Source organism: Myxocyprinus asiaticus, chromosome 15 (assembly GCF_019703515.2).
Source record: "Myxocyprinus asiaticus isolate MX2 ecotype Aquarium Trade chromosome 15, UBuf_Myxa_2, whole genome shotgun sequence".
Classification (NCBI taxonomy): Eukaryota; Metazoa; Chordata; class Actinopteri; order Cypriniformes; family Catostomidae; genus Myxocyprinus; species Myxocyprinus asiaticus.
In genome coordinates, this window is record NC_059358.1 from 41889712 (window position 1) to 41915165 (window position 25454).

Here is a 25454-nt window from a genome sequence, read left to right on the forward strand (position 1 = left end):
TTCATGAGTCATTTTTATTTGTATAGCGCTTTTCACATCATTTCAAAGCAGCTGTACAGAAAACTATGCTGTGATGTCTGTTATGTCTTATAGTCCTCATTAAACAGTTTAAATGAAAAATCTCATTGAAAATCATGCCTTAAAAATTATTTGTCTTTAGGCCCCCAGTGAGCAAGGCAAAGGTGGCTGTGGCAAGGAACACAAAACTCCAGAAGATGTTAGTTCAGGAGGGGTAATCATTTACACACAAGCAACAGCAAGAGAGGAGTAGATTATTTTATTTATATGAAGTCCCTCACACTTGCATTCCAATCTACATCTTGATGTAATTCTTCCTCGTGATCGTTTTCATAAGCTGAATTGGACGATAAACATGATTAAAGTCAACAGACGCGGGCAGCGCGTGCAAGCTATTCATGCTGCACGCATCACAAGCCAGCAGTGCAGATCAGTTCAGACAGCACCTTCGGTGAATCACACGAGTAAACGCACTCGCTTTGCTTCAGTTACACTGCATGGTTGAGTGGATGACAGCCTACATTTTCATGTTTTATTTGTTTATTTTTCCTTAGGAAAAAAAACTTTATGAAATTAAGACAACACTGTCAATCGTTGAGATTAAACCTGATCAAAATGATGATCACTTTCAAAACTACTGTAGATTAAACGATTGAAAGACATAAACACCCATCGTGGGATTCAAAAATCTGAGTCTGATTGAAAATATAAATTTAAACCTGGAGATAAAGTTTTAGGATTTTGCAGACTGGTTTACTCATGCGATTTACTGAAAGTGCAGCGCTGCCTGAATTGATCCGCGTTGCTTGTGATGCATGAATGGCTTGCACGCGCTGTACTTGTCTGTTGACTATACCGCAGTATTGTCACACTTTAATAGTGTTTTGCCTCCCATTCAGCTCATGAAAACACACTGCGTGATCATGAGGAAGGATTACATCAATATGTCGGTTGGCATGCAGGTGTGAGGGACTAAAATAAAATAGCCTGCTTCTCTCTCGCTGTTGCTTGCATGCTAGTGATTACTCGCGTGTGATTTTGGAAAAATGATAGATAAATTAAGAAATATTTAAGATTCAGCACAATTTCTTAATCACTAATCAAATAAGTAACATTAACATAAACGTTTAACTCATCTACAAAAAGAGAGATTTTCTTGCTTCCATTAAAGCACTGTCACAAGATGCTCTGTAGAAAAATTCACATGCCAGATATCATTGGGTTTTGCACAAACTTTTCACTCAAACTGTTATGTTGATAATATAATTTGTAATGAAAAATAAACTATTAAATTAAAAATAAAACGCAAAATAGCTTTTTTCACAAGTGGACTTTCATACACATATTGTACATACAGAATTTGGTTATAGACATCGGCACGGCCATTAACAAGAGAAAAAAACAAAACAGACATGGCTCTCCATGTCGAAAAGGTTGCCAACCCCTGTGTTAGTAAATGGAGAAAAAAAACCCTTGGGAAAAACCAGTACCCCTCTGGCGATGAATATAATGCTGATATTAACCATCTACAGTAAGTGTAATAGCTTGCCAGAATGAGAAAGTATTCCCAGTTTTGTGTGTCAAGCCAATTTTTCCAGTGATTTTCAGGTGTGAGCTTCATTAACATAATCACCGGCCAGGCGGAGGGAGACTAAGCGCGCATTAATGTCTCTCAGAGGGAAGACGTTAATCACTTGACTGTCGGGACTCCCTCCTGAGATAATGGCTTCAAAAACTGAAAAACACATCCAGCTTGCTTGAAAAATATTGTTCTGTCCCCGAGGCAGGGTCTTGTGTTCTCGTCATGTGACCAGTGAGCTTCTTTTACCAAAGAACTGAGAAAAGTTGATCTGAACATTTTCATCTGCAATCGTACTCGGCTGCATATCACCACAAACACTGATTGTAATTCATAAGTGATTCTGTCACCAAGCATTTTTCCTGCCTTTTCTCCTACTTTAAGTGACTAATTAAATCAGAAAGCGGAGCCACAAGAGTCTGTTTTTGTTGAATGTGATTTCTTACCTCACTGTAAGTTGCATTTGGACATACGCATTCTAAGACAAGCCTCGAGGGGATAAATACACAATCACACACTTTCACAAGGTAAAGTTACTCCAAGAATCACATCGTAAATCACTCTGTTGCAATTGTTTTTGCTCACGTGGTACTCCTATTATTATTTTGACGGAATCTGAGTGACAGAGTTGCGATGAGGTTTTTTTATGTTTGTCACCCCTCCACCATTTTTAATCGGCAAGTGTGTCATTCCTCCTACTAAAGAGAGCAAGATCTCAGCAAAACAGTCTGCATGTGTGACACCCTCGGACAAAATAGAGTTGATTGGAGTCTGCTAGTGTGGCACCAGCTTAAGCCAAGCGTACACTATGCTCTGCGACTCAGTCTTGTTTTCCGTCATGCTGGTGCGCACAATACAGGACTAGTGTATCAACTACATGACCATTCATCCCGACTGAGGCCATGTGTACACTGGTAATACAATGCGTTTTGGGTGATCCAATCACGTGTACAAGCGAGACACATCACCGTTATACATGGTCATCTCTTTTTACAACTTGTGTATTACTGAATGATAATAAGCACAAAAAATAAAAGACGCGAAAGCACTAAAAACCAGCACACAGTTTCTCTTAATTATTCGCAAGCATGGCATTTAAAGCAGAATTTTGAGTTATTTTAGTGCAGTACCTGTAACTGAGCTTCTAGTGTGCATGCTGCTCATATCTGTGTCCCTATTTTGTATGTTCATGCATTCCCTTTTTGAAATTTTCTGATAGTACGCTTATTTCCCTTTAAATCTGCACGATACCTGTGGAAAAACTGGCTGTTGTAGCTGCCTTTAGCGTCGCCCTGTTTCAAATGGACCACCCAAAATGCATTTTAAAATTAAGGTTACGAAATTCATTCACAAACTCGTGCAGTTTATTCTTGATAACATGTCAACAAACACAAAAGAACGGCTCGCACCCGTTTTTGCTCTTATTAGCACCATTTGCAATGGAAAAATTAAATAATTAAAATTGTGAGTAGGGAAATGTGGGTCATTTTTTTATTTATTTTCTAATTATTTTTGTCTCCTGTTAACCAATACCTTGCTCTCCTTTTTCAGCAAACATGAAAGAACAGCTCGCTCCCATTTTACGATTATTTGCAAAGGAAAAAATTTATAAAAATAGCTGAAAATGGGGCCTGGGTAGCTGACTGCCACCCCTGGAGTCGTGAGTTCAAATCCAGGGCATGCTGAGTGACTCCAGCCAGGTCTCCTAAGCAACCAATTGGCCCGGTTGCTAGGGAGGGTAGAGTCACATGGGGTAACCTCCTAGTGTTCGCTATAATGTGGTTCTCGCTCTTGGTGGGTGCGTGGTGAGTTGTGTGTGGATGCCATGGAGAATAGCGTGAAGCCTCCACACGCGCTAGGTCTTCGCGGTAACGCGCTCAACAAGCCATGTGATAAGATGCGTGGATTGACGCTCTCAGAAGCAGAGGCAACTGAGATTCATCCTCCGCCACCCAGATTGAGGCGAGTCACTATGCCACCACGAGGGCTTGGATCACATTGGGAATTGGGCATTCCAAATTGGGGAGTAAAGGGGAGAAAATAAATAAACAAAAACAAAAAACAGCTGAAAATAATAAAGACTGCGGGTAGGGAGATTTGGGTCATGTTTTATTTTATTTTCTAATTATTTTTTTGTCTTCTGCTTCCTTATCCCTTGCCCTTCTCTTGCGCTCTCTCTATATTTCATTGGTTTTGGCTCATAACAGTCTCTCACTCTTTGAGACAGTGCTCACACCTGACAACAAGATGTCTTGATATCAAGTCTTAGTGTCTTTGACTAGTCTCAGCATGTCGCAGGAGTGCGCACACAATAAGATCGTTCGTTGTGAGATCTGAGACTTCTTGTCGCAGACCAGTCGCCGACTCAAAACATCAAAGGAGACGAGCTTGAGTCATGTAGTGTCCCCTAGGCATTAAAGTGAACAGACTGCGGCAGACTGTGCACGTGCCATCCGAGGCGGTGATTAAGCCATCCCCAACATTTAATAGCAATGGAATAATGCAGAGGTCAACAGTTAGTGGTCCGCAGTCCAGATCGGGACCCCAAATTGTTTCGGTCAGCACAGTAAATCATTCTTCGTACAATAATTATGCATGAACATACACTGCAGACAAAAGACATGCACACTGGTTGTCATGGCAAAGCAGCCTCTGACACTGTGGCTTTGTTCAAAAGCAAGTGAGCTGCATATGTAGGCAGCATTTTAAGGCATCATCAGTGCGCTTCCAAAGCAAAGGCGGTTCCAAAAGGTAGGCAGCATAATTATGATTAAGAATGTGAATCGTAAGGAATTTACCATTTCTGATTCGTCTTGACGATTCCATTTCCTTAATAGTTACATTTACATCTACCCTCCCTAGCAACCAGGCCAATTTGGTTGCTTGGGAGACCTGGCTGGAGTCACTCAGCACGCCCTGGATTTGAACTCATGACTCCAGGAGTGGTAGTCAGTGTCAATACTCACTGAGCTACCCAGACCCCTCAGTTCTTTTAGTACTTGAGAAATAATTATTTGGAAATCTCATCAATCCAAAGCAGTTACTAAACTACGAGAACATTTAATGTTTACAGAACATATAAACGGTGTTTACACATTTTCAATTATTTTTTGTTCTTTCATTCATTTTTATAAAATACCACTAATTACACACTGAGATTTGTTGTATCTTTAACTACACATTGTCATATCAACAACCATCCAGTAATTACTCTGAATTTAGTTCATTTATGTCGGAAATGATGAAATTAAAGATTTGTGGTTCATTAAGTTTTTATTTTAATTATTTTTTATATATATATATATATATATATATATTAAGAACAGGCTGATAAAAGTCATTCATTCGGTAGGAAGTGCTGTATGTTTTGCAGTGTAGATTCAAATGAACCAATTCATAAGAGTAATTTGTTCAGGAATCAGGCTGCATTGGTTGCACTGCTGAATCAATAGTGAGTTTTAGCACAGTGTTGCATCTGCATTGGCAGAAGAATGCACGTTTGAGAACCGTTAACACAACTGAAAGTCAAATCAAACGGTTTTGGTATTTATTTTATTGATCTATTTTTTTTAATGGAAACTGGCCTGAATAAGAACTAGGTACCCAGCACTATATATGATACCTCTTTTTGGCCAAATTCGAAGGCAGCATCCGAAGTATTCTTTGAAGATAAAGCAATCCCAGGATGCATTGCGATTGAGCTCAGTGAAAAAATCCATCAAAGTGAGAAAAGTGTTGATTCAAAATGTATAAAAAAATCAAGTATCAATAAAACTATATTATTTTGACTTTATACTGAATTGCTTGCTTGACAACGTAGCAGTGTTTAGGATTTAATGTTTCTTACTTTCACAAAGTACTATTGCTGCCAACTTGGAAATTTACTATAAATATTCCTGAAACGCACATTGCTTTTTTAATTTCATAGCAATACAAGATCATTGCCTCTAAAACAGTGTAAGCTATGATTTCTTAGACCCTTTATTGAAAAGGCCATTTACAGGCATAACCTCTTGGAATTTAAATTGAACACCCCTGAAACAGTAAAATTTTCCTCTAAAGTCTTGAATATCTGTGATTCTTGTTGCAATATCTGTGAGAAAAGTATTTTTTTCATTTCTAAACACTAGATGTTCAACAGCTCATATCTATGCAAAATGTCACTCCTAAAGAAAAAAAAAAGCAAAAAAAACAATCCAAGCCAACATTTAAATCTAATCTATTTCTGGCTCAGTTTCAAAACCCCCAATTAAGATAAATTAAGTCTCATGTTGGTGGTGCTAACCACATTTAGCAAGTGGACAAGCTGATGTTCTTTTTTAGTGCGGTGTGATTCTCATGTTTGTTAGTTTTTTTCTTCTTCCTTATACAGGCAAATTGTGGATTTTCTCAGCAACGAAGGACACATTTTCTCCACCATCGATGAGGACCACTTCAGATCAACAGACAATGAAGTCTAATTAGTCTAGTCTTTTCAGATCTGTTTTACCAGCGTTCGCCATAGAGCCAACAACCTGCAAGCCTTAAGTTCATAGTCAAATCATTGGGCCTTGTTCATGAAACATGAACAGAGCAAATTGTTTGTAAATCATTAGTAAAACGATTCTTATGTCAATTGTCTCTTATGTCATTGTTAATTCACTAGGACAATTAACTTAAAAATGCATTTACACATTTTGTTTTTCATGTCATAAGGCCCAGTGTCATTTCTGCTGAAAAATGTTAGCTGTTCTGGCCCATTTATATTAATAGTTTTGAGAGAATATATAAAAGCATTTGACAGACCATGTTGATATTAGGTTTTATATATATATATATATATATATATTTATATATATATATATATATATATATATATATATATATATATATATATATATATATAATCTTCAGTAGTTTTATGAAAGCATACTTTGTTTCTTTAGTGGTCTAAATGTTACATTTGTTAAGCATTGCATTCTGACAACTTTGAGGATTCAAGTGGAGCATTTAAATTAGTAAAATGTTGCTAGATGATGCATAACATGTCTTAATTTACATCTTTTCATAAATTTTTTTCCATCAACTATTCCGTGTCTCTCAATTAATATGAGGTCATAAAAAGTGCTTGCACAATAATAATAAAAGAATCTGCAAAAATGCTGTTTAAAATAGTTTCAGATGGAGCATAGCTTGTCATACTGCAGGACATGTCATCTTCTGGTGTTGACATTTAGGGGTGGGCACAATGGAGTTTCCAGTATCTCCTTTAATATCTGGGGTTTCTTCTGCATTGCTTGAAGATTGTCCTTGATCTAATAGTGCATGATGCTATCATGGGTGTTTTTTAACGTTTCATCAATGGACTCGTAGTCATGATCCTGATCGGAGAGTCTCCTTGCTATTTTTTTGGAGGAAGAGAAACGAATAGATGAAAGGAGCAGCAAGTTATCAATATTTTGTGCTGCCTTCACATGCGTATTGGAAGGTACTTCCCCTAATTCCGTCGTAATTACGAGTATGTCACATTCAAGTACGTTGTGGTCAGAGAGAATAGAGTGCTCCAGGTTCATTCTCACATATTTTTGTAGAAGGCCATGTCCATACATGATTTTTTCTGTTTATAAATGTAACAATGCAACAAATGTGTACATAATACAACACTGCAACAAGATAACAAGGTAGCTGTTTAAAAAAAAAAAAAAAAAAAAAGAATAATTACTAATGATTCACTACTGAAACGGTCTTCTTGCCAACCACGTTGAAATGTTATGAATCGTGACAACTCCTAACTAGTGTATCGAAATCATCTCCAAAGTTCCCAGTTGTAATTGCGATTTGAGGGGTCATTCATGTGCAACTTCTAAGTTGGATGGCAACTCGTATTTATGTTCATTCTGAAAGCATGTGAAGACAGCATTAGCTCTAAGATCATTGGTCCAAAAATAGAACATCATGTACTGGAGTTTAAAGATCATTCGAGCAGCAAACACAGTACCTTAAACTGAAGAGAAAAAAGTTGCTTGACATATCTGTCATAAAAATAAAAAAAAGAAACTAACCTGATTTTTGTGCCATTGAGGGGCTTGTCACGTACATATTAGGCTGACTGGTGCTCTCTGCTATTGATGAGCTTTTTCTAGGAAACAGTGGAGGGGGCTGCACTAGAGACTGAGTTGCACAAGAAGACAAAAGTGACACATATTGTAAGCTGCTGACCCAGCTAAACAAAATTGAAAAGAAGAACATCGAGATCATGCTTGGTTTTCTGTTATACACAAAGATCATAGTTACTGTCCCACATGGTGTTTGCAGCTTAAGTGTTAATTTATAAATGAAAAATCGTACAGTGGTAGTTTTCCCAATTCATTGTTTACTCCCCTTCATGTTCTTCCAAACCCGAATACGGGACATAAAAGGAGATGCTTAACAGAAACACCAACATGCTCTTTTTCTATACAATGAAATTGAATGTGAATGGACACTGTTGAGCTCCGAAAATGACAAAGCACCATTAAAGTTTCTCAAAAATAGTCCATATGACTCATGCACTTTATTAAGAGTCTTCTAAAGTCTTATGTCAAATTTTGTTATGTCTCCACTGTAGCTGCTTCCACCAGCCTTCTGGTGATGCGGTACGGCCCAGAAAGAGCACATTTTGAAACAAACAGAAAAAAAAAAAAAAGAAAACAGTTTGAAAAGCATAAACAAAAAATTATAACTGTTACTTAATTGTCACGGTTTTGGGAGTAACTCCTGTATTCTGTACACAAGTAGAAAGATCATTTAGGGGATTGACAATTAATAAATGCGGTTGTCACTCCCAAAACTGCAGTGTGTATGTAGCCTATGTCATTTTTTGGAGCGCCAGTGCTTCCCCTTCACTTTTATCATATTGAAAGGAGCACATCAGAGATTCTGCTAAACTTCTGCTTTTTTGTTCACAGTAAGTCATTAAGTGCCTGGAAAAACATGAGGGTGAATGATGTCAAGAAGTGTGAGCTATTCCATTAAATAGAACTGAATAATGAACAATGTTAAATATTCCATTACTCTTTCTGCAAAGGCTTGATAACACTACGACTTTAACGCCAATTTTAGCCCTGATTTGAAGTCTTAGTCCTCGTCCATGCAAGTCTGTTACAGTCTGCAGATTTTGGGCCAGTTGCAGTTGACAAATTTCACAGAAAATTGCATAGTATATACACTGGCGGCCAAAGGTTTGGAATAATGTACAGATTTTGCTCTTATGGAAAGAAATTGGTACTTCTATTCACCAAAGTGGTATTCAATGTATAGTCAGGACATTAATAATATGAAAAATTACTATTACAATTTGAAGAAAATGTTCAGACCTTCTTAAACTACTTCAAAGAGTTCTCATCAAAAAATCCTCCACGTGCAGCAATGACAGCTTTGCAGATCCTTGGCATTCTAGCTGTCAGTTTGTCCAGATACTCAGGTGACATTTCACCCCACACTTCCTGTAGCACTTTTCATAGATGTGGCTGTCTTGTCGGCACTTCTCACGCACCTTACAGTCTAGCTGATCCCACAAAAGCTCAATGGGGTTAAGATCCATAACACTCTTTTCCAATTATCTGTTGTCCAGTGTCTGTGTTTCTTTGCCCACTCGAACCTTTTCTTTTTGTTTTTCAAAAGTGGCTTTTTCTTTGCAATTCTTCCCATAAGGCCTGCACCCCTGAGTCTTCTCTTTACTGTTGTACATGAAACTGGTGTTGAGCGGGTAGAATTCAATGAAGCTGTCAGCTGAGGACATGTGAGGTGTCTATTTCTCAAACTAGAGACTCTGATGTACTTATCCTCTTGTTTAGTTGTACATCTGGGCCTTCCTCATCTCATTCTGTCATTGTTAGAGCCAGTTATCCTTTGTCTTTGAAGACTGTAGTGTACAACTTTGAATGAAATCCTCAGTTTTTTGGCAATTTCAAGCATTGTATAGCCTTCATTCCTCAAAACAATGATTGACTGATGTGTTTCTAAAGAAAGCTGTTTCTTTTTTTTCCATTTTTGACTTAATATTGACCTTAAGACATGCCAGTCTATTGCATAGTGTGGCAACTCAAAAACAAACACAATGTTAAGCTTCATTTAACGAACCAAATAGCTTTCAGCTATGATTGATATAATGGCAAGTGATTTTCTAGTATCAAATTAGTAATTTAGCATGATTACTCAAGGATAAGGTGTTGGAGTGATGGCTGCTGGAAATGGGGCCTGTCTAGATTTGATCAAAAATGACTTTTTTTTCAAATAGTGATGGTGCTGTTTTAAACATCAGTAATGTCCTGACTATACTTTGTGATCAGTTGAATGCCACTTTGGTGAATTAAAGTACCAATTTCCTTCTGAAACAGCAAAATCTGTACATTATTCCAAACTTTTGGCCGCCAGTGTAATTTCTCACCAAGCGACTGATCTGACACGTTTGATATTTTTCAGCCGATTATCCATGACTACAGAGGAAATCTCATAGTGTGTGATGCTTTAATGACTTAAATCTGAAGTCATACGAAGCCCAAGAAATGAAGATAGCAAACACACACTCAAAGTGGAGCTTAACTTTTAACGCCACTCACTTCCAACTCGTGTTGCAGTTTTTAGAGGCTTTTAGACTGACTGTGTCCTCCCACTCAAGACCGCACCCAAATGCGTTTGGCCTGAGTCTTTCTTGTCTTGGAACAAACTAGCAACAACAACGGCAGCGCTACCATGCATTTTTGTTTATTTTGTTATGTGGCTTCTAGAAAATGAGGGCGTGTTTACATGTGAGTTTGTGATCTGATTGGATCAGTTGTTTGGTGTATGATGGTCAGTTTCTATCTGTAGCCATTTACAAATGTGTGTGATACCCAGAAGTCGTGTAGTATAATTCAGCCTTAATTGAATATTAACCATAGGGGGGAATTTGGAAAAAGTGGATTACTTTAATAGTTATATTAATTAATATTTTATTACAGTATGTCATCATCAGGAAACCCAGATATTAATGTTTGATTTCTAAAAGTTAACATTCTCTTCTCTTCAGTAGAAGAATAAAAAACATGTTTTGCTTACATTGTCAGGAGGAAGCAGAGCAGGGGGGCGTTTCGCCTTTGTTTGGCCCAGCGAGAGATCCTCAAGTTGTTGGGTCATTGTGCTGGCTAGGTTTGGTAATGATATAGAAGGTCTAGACTTGGGAGACTTTTTAGGTGCTTCTGAAGCAGATGGCTTCCTCTTCGGTGGACGAGGAGGAGGTTCCTCAGCTTTGCTTGTAAGTTTGTGATATTCGTAGTAGAAGTTCTCTGATACCTCAGTGACTGTCTCTACATGAAGTTTGGGGGGCTCACCAATGGACCAAGGCAGATGATCGGAGGTAAAACAGAGAGACATTTGTAACCAGTGTACTGGCAACTCAAAGCACAAATCTGGTTTACTGGGTAGGCTGGTCAACACCGTGGTCTCCTTGAAAGTTTCCTCAAGCTTAAGCGCTGGCAACCCCATCAGGGGATCTTTCTCTAGTTCTTTATCTCGAGTCACCACTTTGATATCAAGAGGCAACGAGCTGTTCATCAAGTCTGTTAAACTGTACTTCTTGTTATCTGAAAGCTTTTCCACAAAGTGGCCTGCCATGAACAGTGGCAGAGCAAGTTCTTCACTATTATCCTCATCATCTTCATCATCCTCATCCTCCACCTCAATAGTCCGTTTGCAAATTAGACTCTCTACTTTCTGAGCAGCTCCAGATTCGTCCTTGTGCCTGTCCACCGATGCCATCCCAAGAACCTCAAGATGCTCACCAACACTGAGGGCAGGTATTCCCTCTTCCTCTGCCTCTTCACAGTCCTGCGACACACTTACCTTCAATCCCGGAGACTGAGAGGATGCCAAGAACAGCTCATAGACGGATCGAAATTCCCTGGCCCTCCTTCTCATTTGTCCACCATATCTCTGTGAGATTAGGAAGTACTGTTTTCCCTTCCTCCCCTTTGGAGTTGAGGCTAATACCATTGGTGTGTCACCCCACCCATGCAACACTAGATGCCTGCCTTTTTGCAGTTCTTGGAACCAGCTGCAATTAAAAAACTGATTACCCTCTGGCCCGTCCAGGATCTCTGCCATAGTGGGGAAAGACTCCTTTGGCTGACTTGCAACCTCAGCCATTGATAGAGGAGTTATGAACACAAAATTCTGGAACTGTTCGGTCACATCCTGGACATCCACTTCCAGGCTGGAGGGGAACTTGACTACGTCCTTCCTCACTGAATGTAAAAATAATGACCGAAAATTAATTCCAAGACCATATCCACCCATTAAGCTCCTATAATAGAGGAATTAAACTCTGCAGGAAAATAAGTACGGAAGTGCCTACTAGGAAAATAGTGATGCGTTCCTTTCAAAGACATATGTGGGATATTCCTACTTGATATCTCCTGCATTAAAGGAATATTCCGGGTTCAATACAAGCTAAGCTCAATTGACAGCACTTGTGGCATAATATTGATTACCTCAAAAATATATTTTGGCTTGCCCATCCTTTTTCTTTAAAAAAAAAAGCAAAAATCGAGGTTACAGTGAGGCACTTACAATGGAAGTGAATGTGGCCAATTTTTTTATGTTAAAATAATTTTAAAAAATATATAGCCACAAGAAAACTGTATGCATGTACACATGATTTTAGTGTGATAAAATCACTTAATAATCTTTTCTGTGTAAAGTTGCAGCCAATCGACAGCCATGACAGTGTAATGTCAACAAACCCTAAAATGACTAAAAATGACAATTTAAAAAACTTTACAGCTCAAATAATACATGAGTTTTAACAAACGTGCTTGAATAAAATTATTAGCTTCACATTTCTGTCTTTAAACCCTCCAAACAATTGGCCACATTCACTTCCATTGTAAGTGCCTCACTGTAACCTCGACTTGATTTTTAAAAATAAAAGGTAATCAACATAATGCCACAAATGCTGTCGATTGAGCTTAACTTGTATTAAACCTGGAATATTCCTTTAAGGGCGCCTACACACTAGACATGATGCTGCATCAGAGCATGCTGTGGATGCATCTGCTGCATTCCACTGAGTTTGGAAAGTCGGAATTTCCAACTTCCTTCTAGGAAATGTGCAATGGAATGCCCCTTGAAGTTCAGACTCAGAACTTGGAAACTCGTGCAGAAATCTTCATCTCTGACTTTGCCGAGATGCAGGTGCGTGACAGCATGCGAATATGTCGGCAGGCAGGGAGATAAAGTATACATAGTTAATGATAAACATTCACTATTATTAAATAAGATCCACCAATGTGTCAAGGTTCCTACATTACATCATAAAAAAAAAAAAAAAAAACTGTTTAACAAACGTTTGCAGAGACCGGTGTTCAAAATATGGTAAATTATACTTTCTTTTGATAATCGTACACCTGTACAACAAATGCTAGTAATGCAATATTGTTTCTCAGTTTTGTCGCTAGGAGGCATATCTGGTGACAGTCAAACAACAATATGGAAACACTACCGTTTTGCAGTCACCTGGGGCCATTTGCTGTCATGCGTAAGTTACAACTTTTTTTACTAGTTACAAGACTAGCTATAGCGTAAATGGGCACTAAGTTACAATTTACGCACTAATATATTAAAGCGTTACACCATTAAACTTAAGTCAATATTGATGGAATATTTACCCCCAACCAGGAGTAATGGTTGGGATAAAAATGCTAAAAAATCAGAAGTGGTTTTCCAGCAGGACAACTTCAAATGACATACTGCCTGGATTTCAAGTGCATGGCTGTGTAAGCAGAGAGTGTGGGTGCTAGATTGGCCTGCCTGCAGTCCTGACCTGTCTCCAATTGAGAATGTGTGGCGCATTATGAAGCACACCGTATGGCAACGAAGACCCTGTACAATTGTGCAGCTTAAGACCTACATAATGGATGAATGGGGGAAAATTCCACTTTCTAAACTTAACAAACTTGAGTCTTCAGTGCCCAAATGCTTAATAAGTGTTATTAAAAGAAATGGTGATGTTTCACAGTGGTACACACTCAAATGTCCCAACTGTTTTGGAGCTTGTTGCAATCATCTGATTTGAAATGAATGTACATTTTCAAAAAACAATGAAATTCACAAGGTAAAACATCATATAATGTGTAGTTGTAGTGCTTTCAATATAGCAAAGGGTGATTATAATTTACAAATCACTCTTTTTTGTTTTTGTTAGCAGTTTCCATACCCTCACAACTTTTTTGGAATTGGGGTTATATTATGCAACTACATATTTCTTAACGGAGAGCCTACAACTTAAGTATTGCGTTAAGAGCGGACGGTTCAACCAAATTAAGCACTAACTTGCAAACTAACTAACAGTTACTAATCCGTTAGTTCGAACTTTACGTACCAACTGAAATGAGACCAAATCGTGGAGGATAGGAAATGCAATACTCACATTTGTTGGGTATTTGATTTTCAACAGAGAGGATCATTTACTGTGTGTTACACACCTGGTCTCTGCAAACATTTGCTTAACAAAGTGTAATGTAAGAACTTTGACTTATTAATGCATTCTATTTCCTCAAAAGTTAATATTTATAATTAATTGTACAGTACATCTCCCTGAGTGCCACCATGTTCACGTGACGTCAAGCACCTGCATCTCAGTGAAATCGGAGAATGGATTTCCACTTGAGTTTCCTAGTTGGAAGTCCGATCTCCAAGTGGCGATTTATTGCACTTTTTCAAGTAGGAACTTCCAAGTTCAATGGATCCTAAAATAGGACTGAGTACCCCTGTGCAATGAAGACAACTGATCAACATATTGAAAGTAAAATACGCTGTTGTACTCACTTTGCATAATGGCTTTAATTTCATAAACTGGGCTGAAAATCAATGGGCCACCACTGTTCTTCACATTTGTGCTGCGGAAGCGACGGCTACTCAGCCTGACAGATGATGTAATTTCCTGTAGAGAGTAACTACGGTCTCCTTCACACTCATAAAAATCCCCCTTGAGGGATAAGGGAAGGAGTAACTCTGCAGAGGCCACATTCTGCCCAACCAGCTGACACCGTGCTCGTCTTTCCCCATCTTCATCAAGCTCCACTGACAGCAGGGTCAACTGCTTTCCAGCAGGTAGCGTGAAATTGTCCACAGTCAGCTCACTGCTGCTAATGAAAGTGAAAGAGCCAAAGGCATCCACACCTACAGGACACAAACCCACAATTTCCTCTATTGTGTTGTATGGCAGATCCTCCGCGATGAGACGGAACTGACCTAGTGACAAAGTGGCATACTTGTTCAAGTCCGTTATGCTGGTGTTAAGCTACATTTAAAATATAATTTATTAAAAATAAAAACAATCCATCACAATTGAGCTGCATAAAGTTCTTATGTTCTTACTGTCCTTCCAGGAAGTCAGTAAACTTGCAAAACATTTTGACTTGGACATTGATTTTATATATCCAGAAATAGAAACCCATAGTTGATTATTACATTATTATTCTCGAATATTTTATCAAATATTTATTTTAATTTAAGCCATTTATTCTTTTTAATAATTTATTTAATCTACAGTAAGGCACTTACGCTGGAAGTGAATGGGGCCAGTCCATATATGCTAAAATACACACTGTTTTTTTTATTTTTTTTATTTTATTTTGTTTATTGAAATGGTTTGTTTATTTCACTCTTTGTTTAGATTGTTGTAGTTTTTTGTATTTAACATTTTTATTAAATCATACATGAGCAATGAAATGTAAACATATACATATATATATATATATATATATATATATATATATATATATATATATATATATAAAAATCAATATTTAAACCCCACAACCCCCCTCCCCGACCCCGCCCCCCAAAAAACAACCCTGTGGTCAAACATAAGAAAATATATAGAAATAAAAATCAAACCGACGCACATATATACATATATATATATATATATATATCTACACATACATACATACATACACACACATAATAATCATACTAACTATATTACGCTACTCTCTCCACACCCCACCCGAGCCCTCCAAAAACTCCAAATACCTGCCCCATTTCCGAATAAATTATCCAAGCCACCCCGTCTTCCCAATGACACCTCCTCATAAGCTGCCACCCTCCCCACCTCCGTGCACCACTCCGGATATGGGGATGCACCAGCTGACCTCCAACCCCTCAAAATAACCTGCCTGGCGATCATCACACATGTCAGAACCCAGTTCTCTATATGGCCATCCCCCACATTGATGACCGCCCCATCACCCAGAATACAAAGTCTGGGGCAAAACAAAACCTGAGTGCCCACCACGTCGCACACAAAATTCTGAACCTTTGACCAGAATTTCTGGATCTCGACACACCACCAAAAAACATGGGCCATGTCTCCATCCTCCGATTGGCATCTCCAGCAGGTGGGTGTGTCTTTAAGACCAAGCCTATACAGTCTAGAGGGGGTCCAATAAAATCTATGCAAAATTTTGAATTGTATAAGACGCACCCTTGCATCTCTGGATGCAGACTTAACGTTTTTAAGAATCTTTGCCCACACTCCTTCCTCCAATGCCAAGTTAAGGCTCCGTCCCCCATACTCTGAATTAACAGGGAGTAATACACTGATGCATCATGACCTTTTCCAAAAGCCGCAATCACCTCTCCCAAAGCATCTGCCTCCTTAAGGGGGTGTGTGCTACTCCCAAAAATAGTACAAAGCAGGTGGCGCAGTTGTAAATACCTATAAAACTGAGGTCTGGGGATCCCAAAATGTTGGACCAAGTTTTCAAAGGATCTCAACACACCACTTTCATATAGGTCACCGAGTGTAGCAACCCCTCTCACAATCCACTCCGGCCAGCAGAAAGGAGACTTGCCAATACACAGTCTTGGGTTCTGCCATATGCTCGAGGCAACATTTAAAAAAGTGTCCAATTTAAACAATCTGGACACTTTAGTCCATACCGAGTGTAAATGCGAAATAACGGGGTGTAACTTAACTTTTCAGATTAGTTTGATAGAGATGCTTTGTAATGGCGAAATAGGGGCAAGAACTGCCTGTTCAATAACAAACCAGGGAGGGGCTCTCTCAGGTGGAAGTAACCAATGAGCCAAATGTCTGAGACTGAACGCATAGTAATAAAACAAAATCTTGTGTAGGCCTAGCCCTCCTTTGTCTATCGGCCTATGTAACTTATTAAAATGCAATCTGGAACGTTTACCATTCCAAATGAAGGACTTCGCTATGCTATCAAATTCCTTGAAATAAGAGAGGGGGACATCTACAGGGAGAGATTGTAGCAGGTAGTTAAATTTTGGAAAACAATTCATTTTAATAACATTAACCTTCCCAATCATTGATAAATGTAATGAAGCCCACCTGCTCACATCGCTCAAAAACCTTTTTTATTAAAGGGTCAAAATTAACACAAACTAAATCAGATAAATTTGCTGGGAATAAAATCCCCAAATACTTAATGCCCTGTTTGGGCCACTGGAAGGCGCCCGGCTGAAAAGCCATTACTGGGCAGTACGCTGTCAGAGCCAAAGCTTCGGATTTAGCCCAATTGACTTTGTATCCTGAGAACTTGTAAAAGGAATTAATAAATAATAGTGGAGGCAAGGCATAGATCTAGTACGTTCAGAGACAAATAATAAAATATCATCTGCGTAAAGCAGAAGCTTATGCGGCATACCTCCCGTCACCACCCCTGGAAAATCATCCTCCTTTCTTATCGCAGCTGCTAATGGTTCCAGGGCAAGACAGAACAATAATGGGGAAAGAGGGCAGCCCTGCCGAGTGCCCCTATTCAGAGTAAAATAATCTGAAATTAATCCATTTGTTTGTACCGCTGCTACAGGGTGTCTATAAAGTAACTTAATCCAACCAATACATGTACTCCCGAACCCATACATTTCCAAAATCTTAAAAAGATAATCCCATTCTACCTTATCAAATGCCTTTTCGGCATCAAGTGAGATGGCAGCAATCGGAGATTGATCATTCGCTACTGACCACATGATACTGATGAGACGCCTGATGTTATCAGAAGAGCTGCGGCCCCGAATAAATCCCACCTGATCTATATGTATAAGAGATGTCATAACTTTACTTAATCGATTAGCCAAATTTTTTTACAATATTTTTACATCTAGTTGGATCAGGGAAATTGGACGGTAACTTTTACACTCGCTTGGATCTTTGTCCTTTTTAAGAATCAGACTGATCCGGGCTTGTGTCATGGTTGGAGGGAGCTTTCCATTCTTTAATGTTTCAGTATAAACTTCTAACAAAAGTGGAGCCAGTTCTGTAGCATAGGATCTAAAAAATTCTGCGGCAAAACCATCTGGCCACGGAACTTTGCCAGTAGGTAGGGACTTAATTACCTCGTCAAGCTCCTCAAAGGTTATCTCAGAATCAAGTGAGTTTTTTTGCTCAGTCGTCAGTTTAGGAAGATCTAATGGTTCCACAAAGTTTATAATATCTTCATCAGTAGACGAAGACGTGGAACTATAAAGATCAAGATAGAACTCTTTAAAAGCATTATTAATATCAATGGCTGAAGTAAAAATTTCACCACCAGCAGATTTCACCGAGGGAATGGTAAAAAAGACTCTCTCTGCTTTATATATCTAGCCAAAAGCTTCCCTGCTTTGTCACCCGACTCAAAGTATGACTGTCTTGCCTTGAATAACCAAAACTCCACTTTCCGTGACAAAATAGTATTATATCTGTATTTCAATCGGGTCAATTCTCTGAGGCCATCAGCTGACATATGGCGCTTCAGCTCTGTCTCTGCACTTTTAATATTTCCTTCCAACTCTATAAATTCTTGTGCTTTGGATTTTTTGATGAATGAGGCATAATGTATGATCCAACCCCTAAGAACCGCCTTAAGTGCCTCCCAAGCCACGCCCACAGAGGATACTGAGGACCAGTTGGTCTCCATATAAACATTGATTTTAGTCTTTAACATTTGTTGGAAATCAGGATTTTGCAGAAGGGATACATTAAGGCGCCAACTATATATTATTTCTTTTTCTCTATATGTGGCAACACCTCTAAACTCACCAGGGCATGATCCGAGACTAAAATGTTTCCAGTTGAACAATCCACAACAGATGAAATGAGGGATTTGGATATAATAAAAAAAATCTATTGTAGAATAAATCTTATGGACTGATGAAAAAAATGTATAGTCCCTACCAGATGGGTTCAAACATCTCCAAATATCTGTAAGAACAAGATTTTTACACATCCTGTGAAGCGTTAATGTTGCTCTAGGGGGCTTGCACACTTTTGCTTCACTATGATCAAGGACTGAATCCATCAAAAGATTAAAGTCTCCTCCCAATATTATATCATGAGGGGTGCCAGTGGTTTGCAACATCCCTTCAAGATCTATAAAAAAGCCCTGATCATCAGCGTTAGGTGCGTAAATATTAGCCAAAATCAACCTTTGTCCTTGAATTTCTGCTAAAACAATAATGACTCTTCCTAATTTATCTTTAGTCTGTTTGAGACATTTGAATTGTAGATGTTTATTTACCAATATAATGACTCCCTTGCTCTTACTTGAGCCAGCACTAAAGAAAACATGTCCACCCCATATCTTCCCAAATGTTTCAGCTTCCTGCGGGGAGAGATGTGTTTCTTGAAGAAACACTATATCATATTTCTTACGTTTAAGAAAAGTAATAACCTTCCTTCTTTTTATGGGGTTCCCCAACCCATTTACAGTACAGTCCATGTGGAGAAAGATAGTACACTCATATTAACATTTGACATTTTGATATAGCAAAATTATACAGACCACATTCCCCATTAGTGAAACAAACAAACCCCGAACTTCCCCCCGAACAAAACAAACAGAAAGAAGAAGAAAGTGCGCATTAACCCCACGCACGACAGCGCCAACCGGTGACAATCCCTCTAAACTCAAAAGGTCCATGAATGCCCACGAGCCCCCACGACAACTTTGCCATAGGATTGCTCAATTTTGCCTCACAAATATATGACATGAGGCAAAATTACATAACAGAAAATACTTTGTAAAATAAACCCAGCAAATATGAAGAACGAACATTCATTCACAGAACTGTCTCAAAGGTGTGGTCTTCCACAAAACAAATTCCAGCTGATATAAAACTGTTCAGATTCCTCGGACAGACAAACGAATGTTCAGTGAGCCGGCTGTTATGAGTTCAACGGATGACGTAATCATTCAATGTCCCGTAAAAAAACTCAAAACAAACTACAGCCAGCAGGAGGAATAAGCACTAAGAATGAACAGATTAATCCACAGCTGTTCCAAAGGAGTGTTATTCAATAGAACATGCTCCAGCCGCTAGGCGGAACCAATACAAAAAGAAACAAAACCGGCATCCCGATTCCCCAGATGGTCGAGTCAATTCACTCGGAGGCCGCATAAAAGTATATACCATGACTTACACAATCCGTCAACTTCATAAAAGACATCCTTTGTGTGAGCATGTAGATATTTTGCGGTCATCCGTAGTGTCCACTCTCAAACTGGCCGGGAACTTCCATGCAAAATTTCATTAAGGAAAAATGTTATTCACAAAACAAGCTCCGGCCGCTAGGCGGAGCCAACGCGAAAAGAAAAAAGAAACCAAAATGACGCCCAGCTTCCTCAAGAGTAAGTACATGAGTCAAGCCACTCACATGAGAAACATCCAATGGTTTACTCAGACATTGATTCAATAAAAGACATTGCCTGATTTGGACATGTAAATACTTCTATTCTCAGTTTGGCCGGAAACATCAGAGCAAACGAGATCTTTTTCTGATGTAAGAGTTTCTTACATTCCTTGAACCGATTGCGTTTCTCTCTTGTCGAACTCGCAAAGTCTGGGAACAAGAAAACATTATGGTTCTTCCAAGAAAGCTTCCCTTTGCTCCTCGCCTGGCGCAACACAAGCTCTTTATCGGATGATCTCAGAAATTTGGCCAGAATCGATCGGGGCCTGTCTCCCTCAGCAGATCTGTGAGCAGGAACTCTGTGAGCTCGCTCGATTTCCAGCTTGTGGCCTGTTATGTCGAGCAGACTCTGGAAAAGCTCATCAAGGAATTTCACCATATCTCTGCCCTCCTCATGCTCAGGAATTCCAACAATTCGAACGTTATTAATTCCCTCTCTGAAGATTCCAGAAAATCGATTCGTTTTTCAACATCAGTCACTCTTGTAACTAACTCAGAGAATTTTGTTTCCATCGCCGTAATCGATCGACGTATTACAGCGAGATCCTCCAAGTCAGCAAGAATCTTTGTCAACATCACCGACATGTTGGACAACTGACGCTGGATTCCTTCTCCCGCCGCGCCACCCAAATCGAGTCCCCGGTCTATAGGTCTGTCGGGGCTTTCATCCTGAACACGTAAGTGTCTTATAATGTCTCCAGAGCCTGAAGATTTTGACTTCTTTGCCATGTTTTGCATCAAAGAGCAAATGTGTAACTGGGTGTATCAAAATTCACCAGATTATAACATGAAAATAATTAAAAACTTAGCAAAGTGCGCAGAGCTCGTTGCTCACACGTCTGCCTCTTGCATGGCGTCACGTGACCCCAAATACACACTATTTTAAAGGTATAGCTACAAGATGTAAACATTATGTGTTAACTTGATTTTAGTGTGATAAAATTGATTATTACACGGCTCTCTGGAATACTCGATACTTGTCAATGGCGCCATCTAGAGGTCTGATATTTCTCAGTAACAACTGCACATCCACGTATCAGACCGCTCATCTGGGTATTGTGAGCATTTGGTCCTGCTTCTCGGATCACTCTGTGATCTCTACAAGTAAGCTAATAAAATAATTTCAACTCAAATAAATGTTTCATGTGCATTTATTTATTTATTTGGCAAGTAGTCTTGCAATAAGATACATTATGAACAGTCAGACATTAATTACAAAATAAACACCAACAGAACTCAGACGCAATCCAGAGGTTGATTTCAGCTGTTCAGTGATTTATTTCTTCTCACATAATTACATCATTTCAATGTAAATCAATATTTTATGTCCATTTATTTAGTTTGTTTGTTAGTGGCCATGTAATAAGCAGGATAATGTACAGTCAGCTGGTTCTTATCGCAAAATAAATCCTTTCAGGCCGATACAAGAGTCCTCTGCTTCGCGACGTAGTCCTGATCATCCTGTCAGTGTTTATTTTGCGATTAAAAACCAGCTGACTGTACATTATCCCTTTCTTACTAATTTGTAATGTTATACTTTACAGTATAAAGTTACGGTCAGTTTAAAATTATATCCAATATAACAACTTTCTTACCATGACGACGCAACACTAGTAAACTCTGTAATCTATTTTATCACACTAAAATCATCTAGAATTGAGATTTTAATCACGTTAGACTCTAGTGGCTAGAGTCATGTTAGCACATATTGTATGCTGTTTATGTCTTGTGGCTCAACTTTTGAAACCGTGTGTATTTTAATGTTTATGGCCTGGCCCCATTCACTTCCATTGTAAGTGCAGATTTTTAAATAAACGAGGGACGAGTCGAACATATTTTCATAGTTTTAGAAGGATTTCTTTTGGTCAATACAATGCAAGTAAATGGGTGCCAAAATTTTTAATCTCCAAAAATCACATAAAGTCAGCATAAATCCATATGACTCCAGTGGTTAAATCAGTGTCTTCAGAAGTGATGTGTGTGGGTGAGAAACAGATCAATATGTAAGTCCTTTTTTACTATAAATTCTCCTCCCTGCTCAGTCAATCTCCACTTTCACTTTCACATTATTTTTGTGTTTTTGGTGGTTCACATTCTTCATTCATATCGCCCCCTATTGGGCAGGGAGAAGAAATTCTAGCAAAAAAGGATAACTTAAATATTGATTTGTTTCTCACCCACACCTATCAAATCGCTTCTGGAGACATTGATTTAACCACTGGAGTCTTATGGATTACTTTTATGCTGCTTTTATGTGCTTTTTGGAGTATCAAAATTTGGCACTCATTCACTTGCATTGTATGGATCTACAGAGCTGGAATATTCTTCTAAAAATCTTCATTTATGTTCAGCAGAAAAAAGAAAGTCATACACATCTGGGATGGCATGAGTAAATGATGAGAGAATGTTCATTTTTGGGTGAACTGTCCCTTTAAATTGTATTGAAGCTGAAACAGTCCTTTAAAATTCATAAACTAATGAGACAGGACACATAGATGCACTACATGATATTAAACACATTATTTTCAAAGATATACAAAAAAAAAAAAATAAAAAAAAAATCATGTAAATTCATGTCACCATCATGTTCCAACCCTATATGCTGCTGTTTTTACTGTGGAACTCAAAAGTTGAAACTTGAAGAATCTTAACACAGCAGTGATGGAGAGCCTGCGAGTCAGTCTCCATCATGGGATTTTAATGTGTCTAAAGGACTTGTTTCTTGTTTTACTCGCAATTTACAATATTTATTGCGGTTTTATTGTGCAAATGTTTTATCAATCCTATTGTATATGTTTTAACTCTCATTTTGTTCTTATGTATTTATTGAATTATGTTATATATTATATATAAGAATAAGAAGGTGAGGGTTAATTTTAAGATAATAGTATGTTCCAATTAATTTTGTGGCGGGAAAATCGTGTATTTAAGCCAGCCGCCATTAGATGGTGAAAGACAAGATGGACAACAAGCATTTGAAGCACATGGGACAAGGTTGCTAAACACTGTTTGAGTGCAACAAATCTCTGGCCTCTAATGTTTGGGGAGGGGAATGGGTACTGGCTTTTAGTACCTACAACAGGTCTAGTTTTAGACTGTTTTTTTTTTGTATTGTTTTTTTATGTAACCTTGGTTTTATGTTCGCTTTTAAACTTATTTATTTGCACATTTTGCACCTATAATAAAATCATCTTTGGAACACTGTTCCTGCTTTCTGGTATGATATCTCCTTGTTACTTCCTTGGTCCCTATCACAACAGCTATTTTCCATTTTATAGTGATCACATCTGTGAAAATAAAATCAGTCCTTTATATGAACAGTTGATCTGGTTCACAAATCATTGACATCTAAAGTTCAATGATCACACAGCTCTGGTGTGTAATAGTGTTTTTGTGAACATTATTATATTCACATTGTTTAATGACTCACCTGAATGTTGAATAGGCAATTCAAATGATGTTCCTGTGTCAATCTCCTCACAAGATACAGACAGGAGCTCTAAACCAATGATCTTCACCAGGTCTCCAGTAGATAAACACACTTCACTTCCTGAAAGCTCATATACTGATCCTGAAAATAATAATTATTTGCATTATCAGTCAAGTTAATTTTTATCAGAATCAGTATTTACAGTGTGTGTGTGTGTGTGTGTGTGTGTATATAGGCCCAAACTAACTATAATAGTCAAAAGAGTAAGCAAAGTCAAACATGCAGTAGGGAATCCAATATTTGTGTGAGCTCCAACCTTGAAATCTCTTGAATTCCTAATACCTCAGGACAGTTTTTGCTCTAGAATGTATGTCTGCTTATATTAACTGTTGTTCGACATAGGCACAGTTTAATGGGTAGACGATAACATGTCCATGGACTTTTCAAGATTTTAGGTTAAAATGTATGTACTGTAAATGTAGGCTAAATCTTAGGTCCTTACCATTTCGATTTCATTACAAAATTCCATCAAATTGAATTGAATAATCTTTAACAAAATAAAATATAAAACTTGATACATTTTAAATATTTAAAGTTGTATTACAAAAATTCATTTGCTTAAAAATTACACAATTCAATTTGATGGTAGTTTGATGTGAAATTGAAATGTGTAAATTGTAAAAATAGGTTAAATATGTTTTTGAGTGTATGAGACTAAACCAGACAGTTTATTCTGTCTCACATTTACATAATGTATTGAAAGTGCACAGCACAAATCAAATGGAAGCTTAAATAAAATAAGGATTTTAACACTCATGTTCTGTTTGGCATCTGAGAGAAATCAGTCTTTTTAATAGCTCAAAAAACATACTTAACATTCAAGTATCAGGTTTCAATTTAACCTGATGACAACATGCATCAAACATCCTCCATGGACATTGCTTTTGTTTTGGGACATATAAATGCAATGACTTTTTACATGCTTTTACAAGTTTTTCAGATTGGTGTATACACTGCAGAAGTACACTTCAGCCAATTTTCTACTTAGATTTGTATTATTGTTTTCTTTTTACAACATAATTTTGCTGAGTTTAAATTACCCCACCCTCAGAAGCAATGTTACTCTATTATGTCGTGAAGTAAAACAAACTGTGTGCAAAAACTTTCATAATAAAATCTCAACAATCTCAACAGAAAGAAAATGAAGGTTAAGGGGTTTTCTTCTTAATTTTACAAAAGATGATGATTAAAAGACACTTGAAACATACATTTAGAACAAATAACAATTGCAATGCAAACTAAATTTGATTGTGTGAAATGAGCGAGCATAGTTATGGATTAAAAGTTAGTGTGAAGAACAGGATCTTGCTTGTTATTTTGTGACTTTCTATACATATAAAATGCAATTTATATGTGTGTGTGTGTGTGTGTGTGTGTGTGTGTGTGTGTGTGTATATATATATATATATATATATATATATATATATATATATATTTTTTTATTTATTTATTTTTTTTTTTTTTATAAAAAGTTGCATTTTGAACAGAAAGAGAACATGTAATCCTACCCTGAAAATAGACCCCAGAGCAGATCTGTAGTATGCGGGGTAAAGACTGTTGATCCAAACAGTTAATGAAGACACGCAAGGACTGGAGGTCCCCCATCTTTCAACTGTCAGTGGCACACACACACACACACTGAGCTGATCTTCTGTGTGCGCACAGTG

General features: G+C 38.0%; 2 protein-coding genes across 3 annotated transcripts in view; one reads left to right on the forward strand and one right to left on the reverse strand.

Moving 5' to 3' along the window:
• The window catches only part of LOC127452646 (replication protein A 32 kDa subunit-like), a 28983-nt gene extending 22865 nt beyond the window's left edge, over positions 1-6118 (forward strand). Inside the window, exon 9 of the mRNA XM_051718278.1 lies at positions 5970-6118. Within this exon, the coding sequence (XP_051574238.1) occupies positions 5970-6057 (88 nt within the window). The 3' untranslated portion in view covers positions 6058-6118. The remainder of the gene's footprint in view (positions 1-5969) is intronic.
• Positions 1-25443, reverse strand: LOC127452622 (protein THEMIS2-like). Of its 2 annotated transcripts, none has more exons than XM_051718243.1 (6): positions 25296-25443; positions 23728-23868; positions 14420-14773; positions 10655-11838; positions 7639-7747; positions 1-6977 (listed from the first exon to the last, which is right to left on the reverse strand). In XM_051718243.1, exons 1-6 carry the CDS (start codon positions 25390-25392, stop codon positions 6892-6894), a joined length of 1971 nt encoding a protein of 656 aa, XP_051574203.1. In that variant the 5' UTR covers positions 25393-25443; the 3' UTR covers positions 1-6891. The 2 variants fall into 2 exon arrangements, with proteins under 2 accessions (XP_051574203.1, XP_051574202.1); XM_051718242.1 differs by having other exon boundaries at positions 14420-14845.
• Positions 25444-25454: the final 11 nt, after the last annotated feature.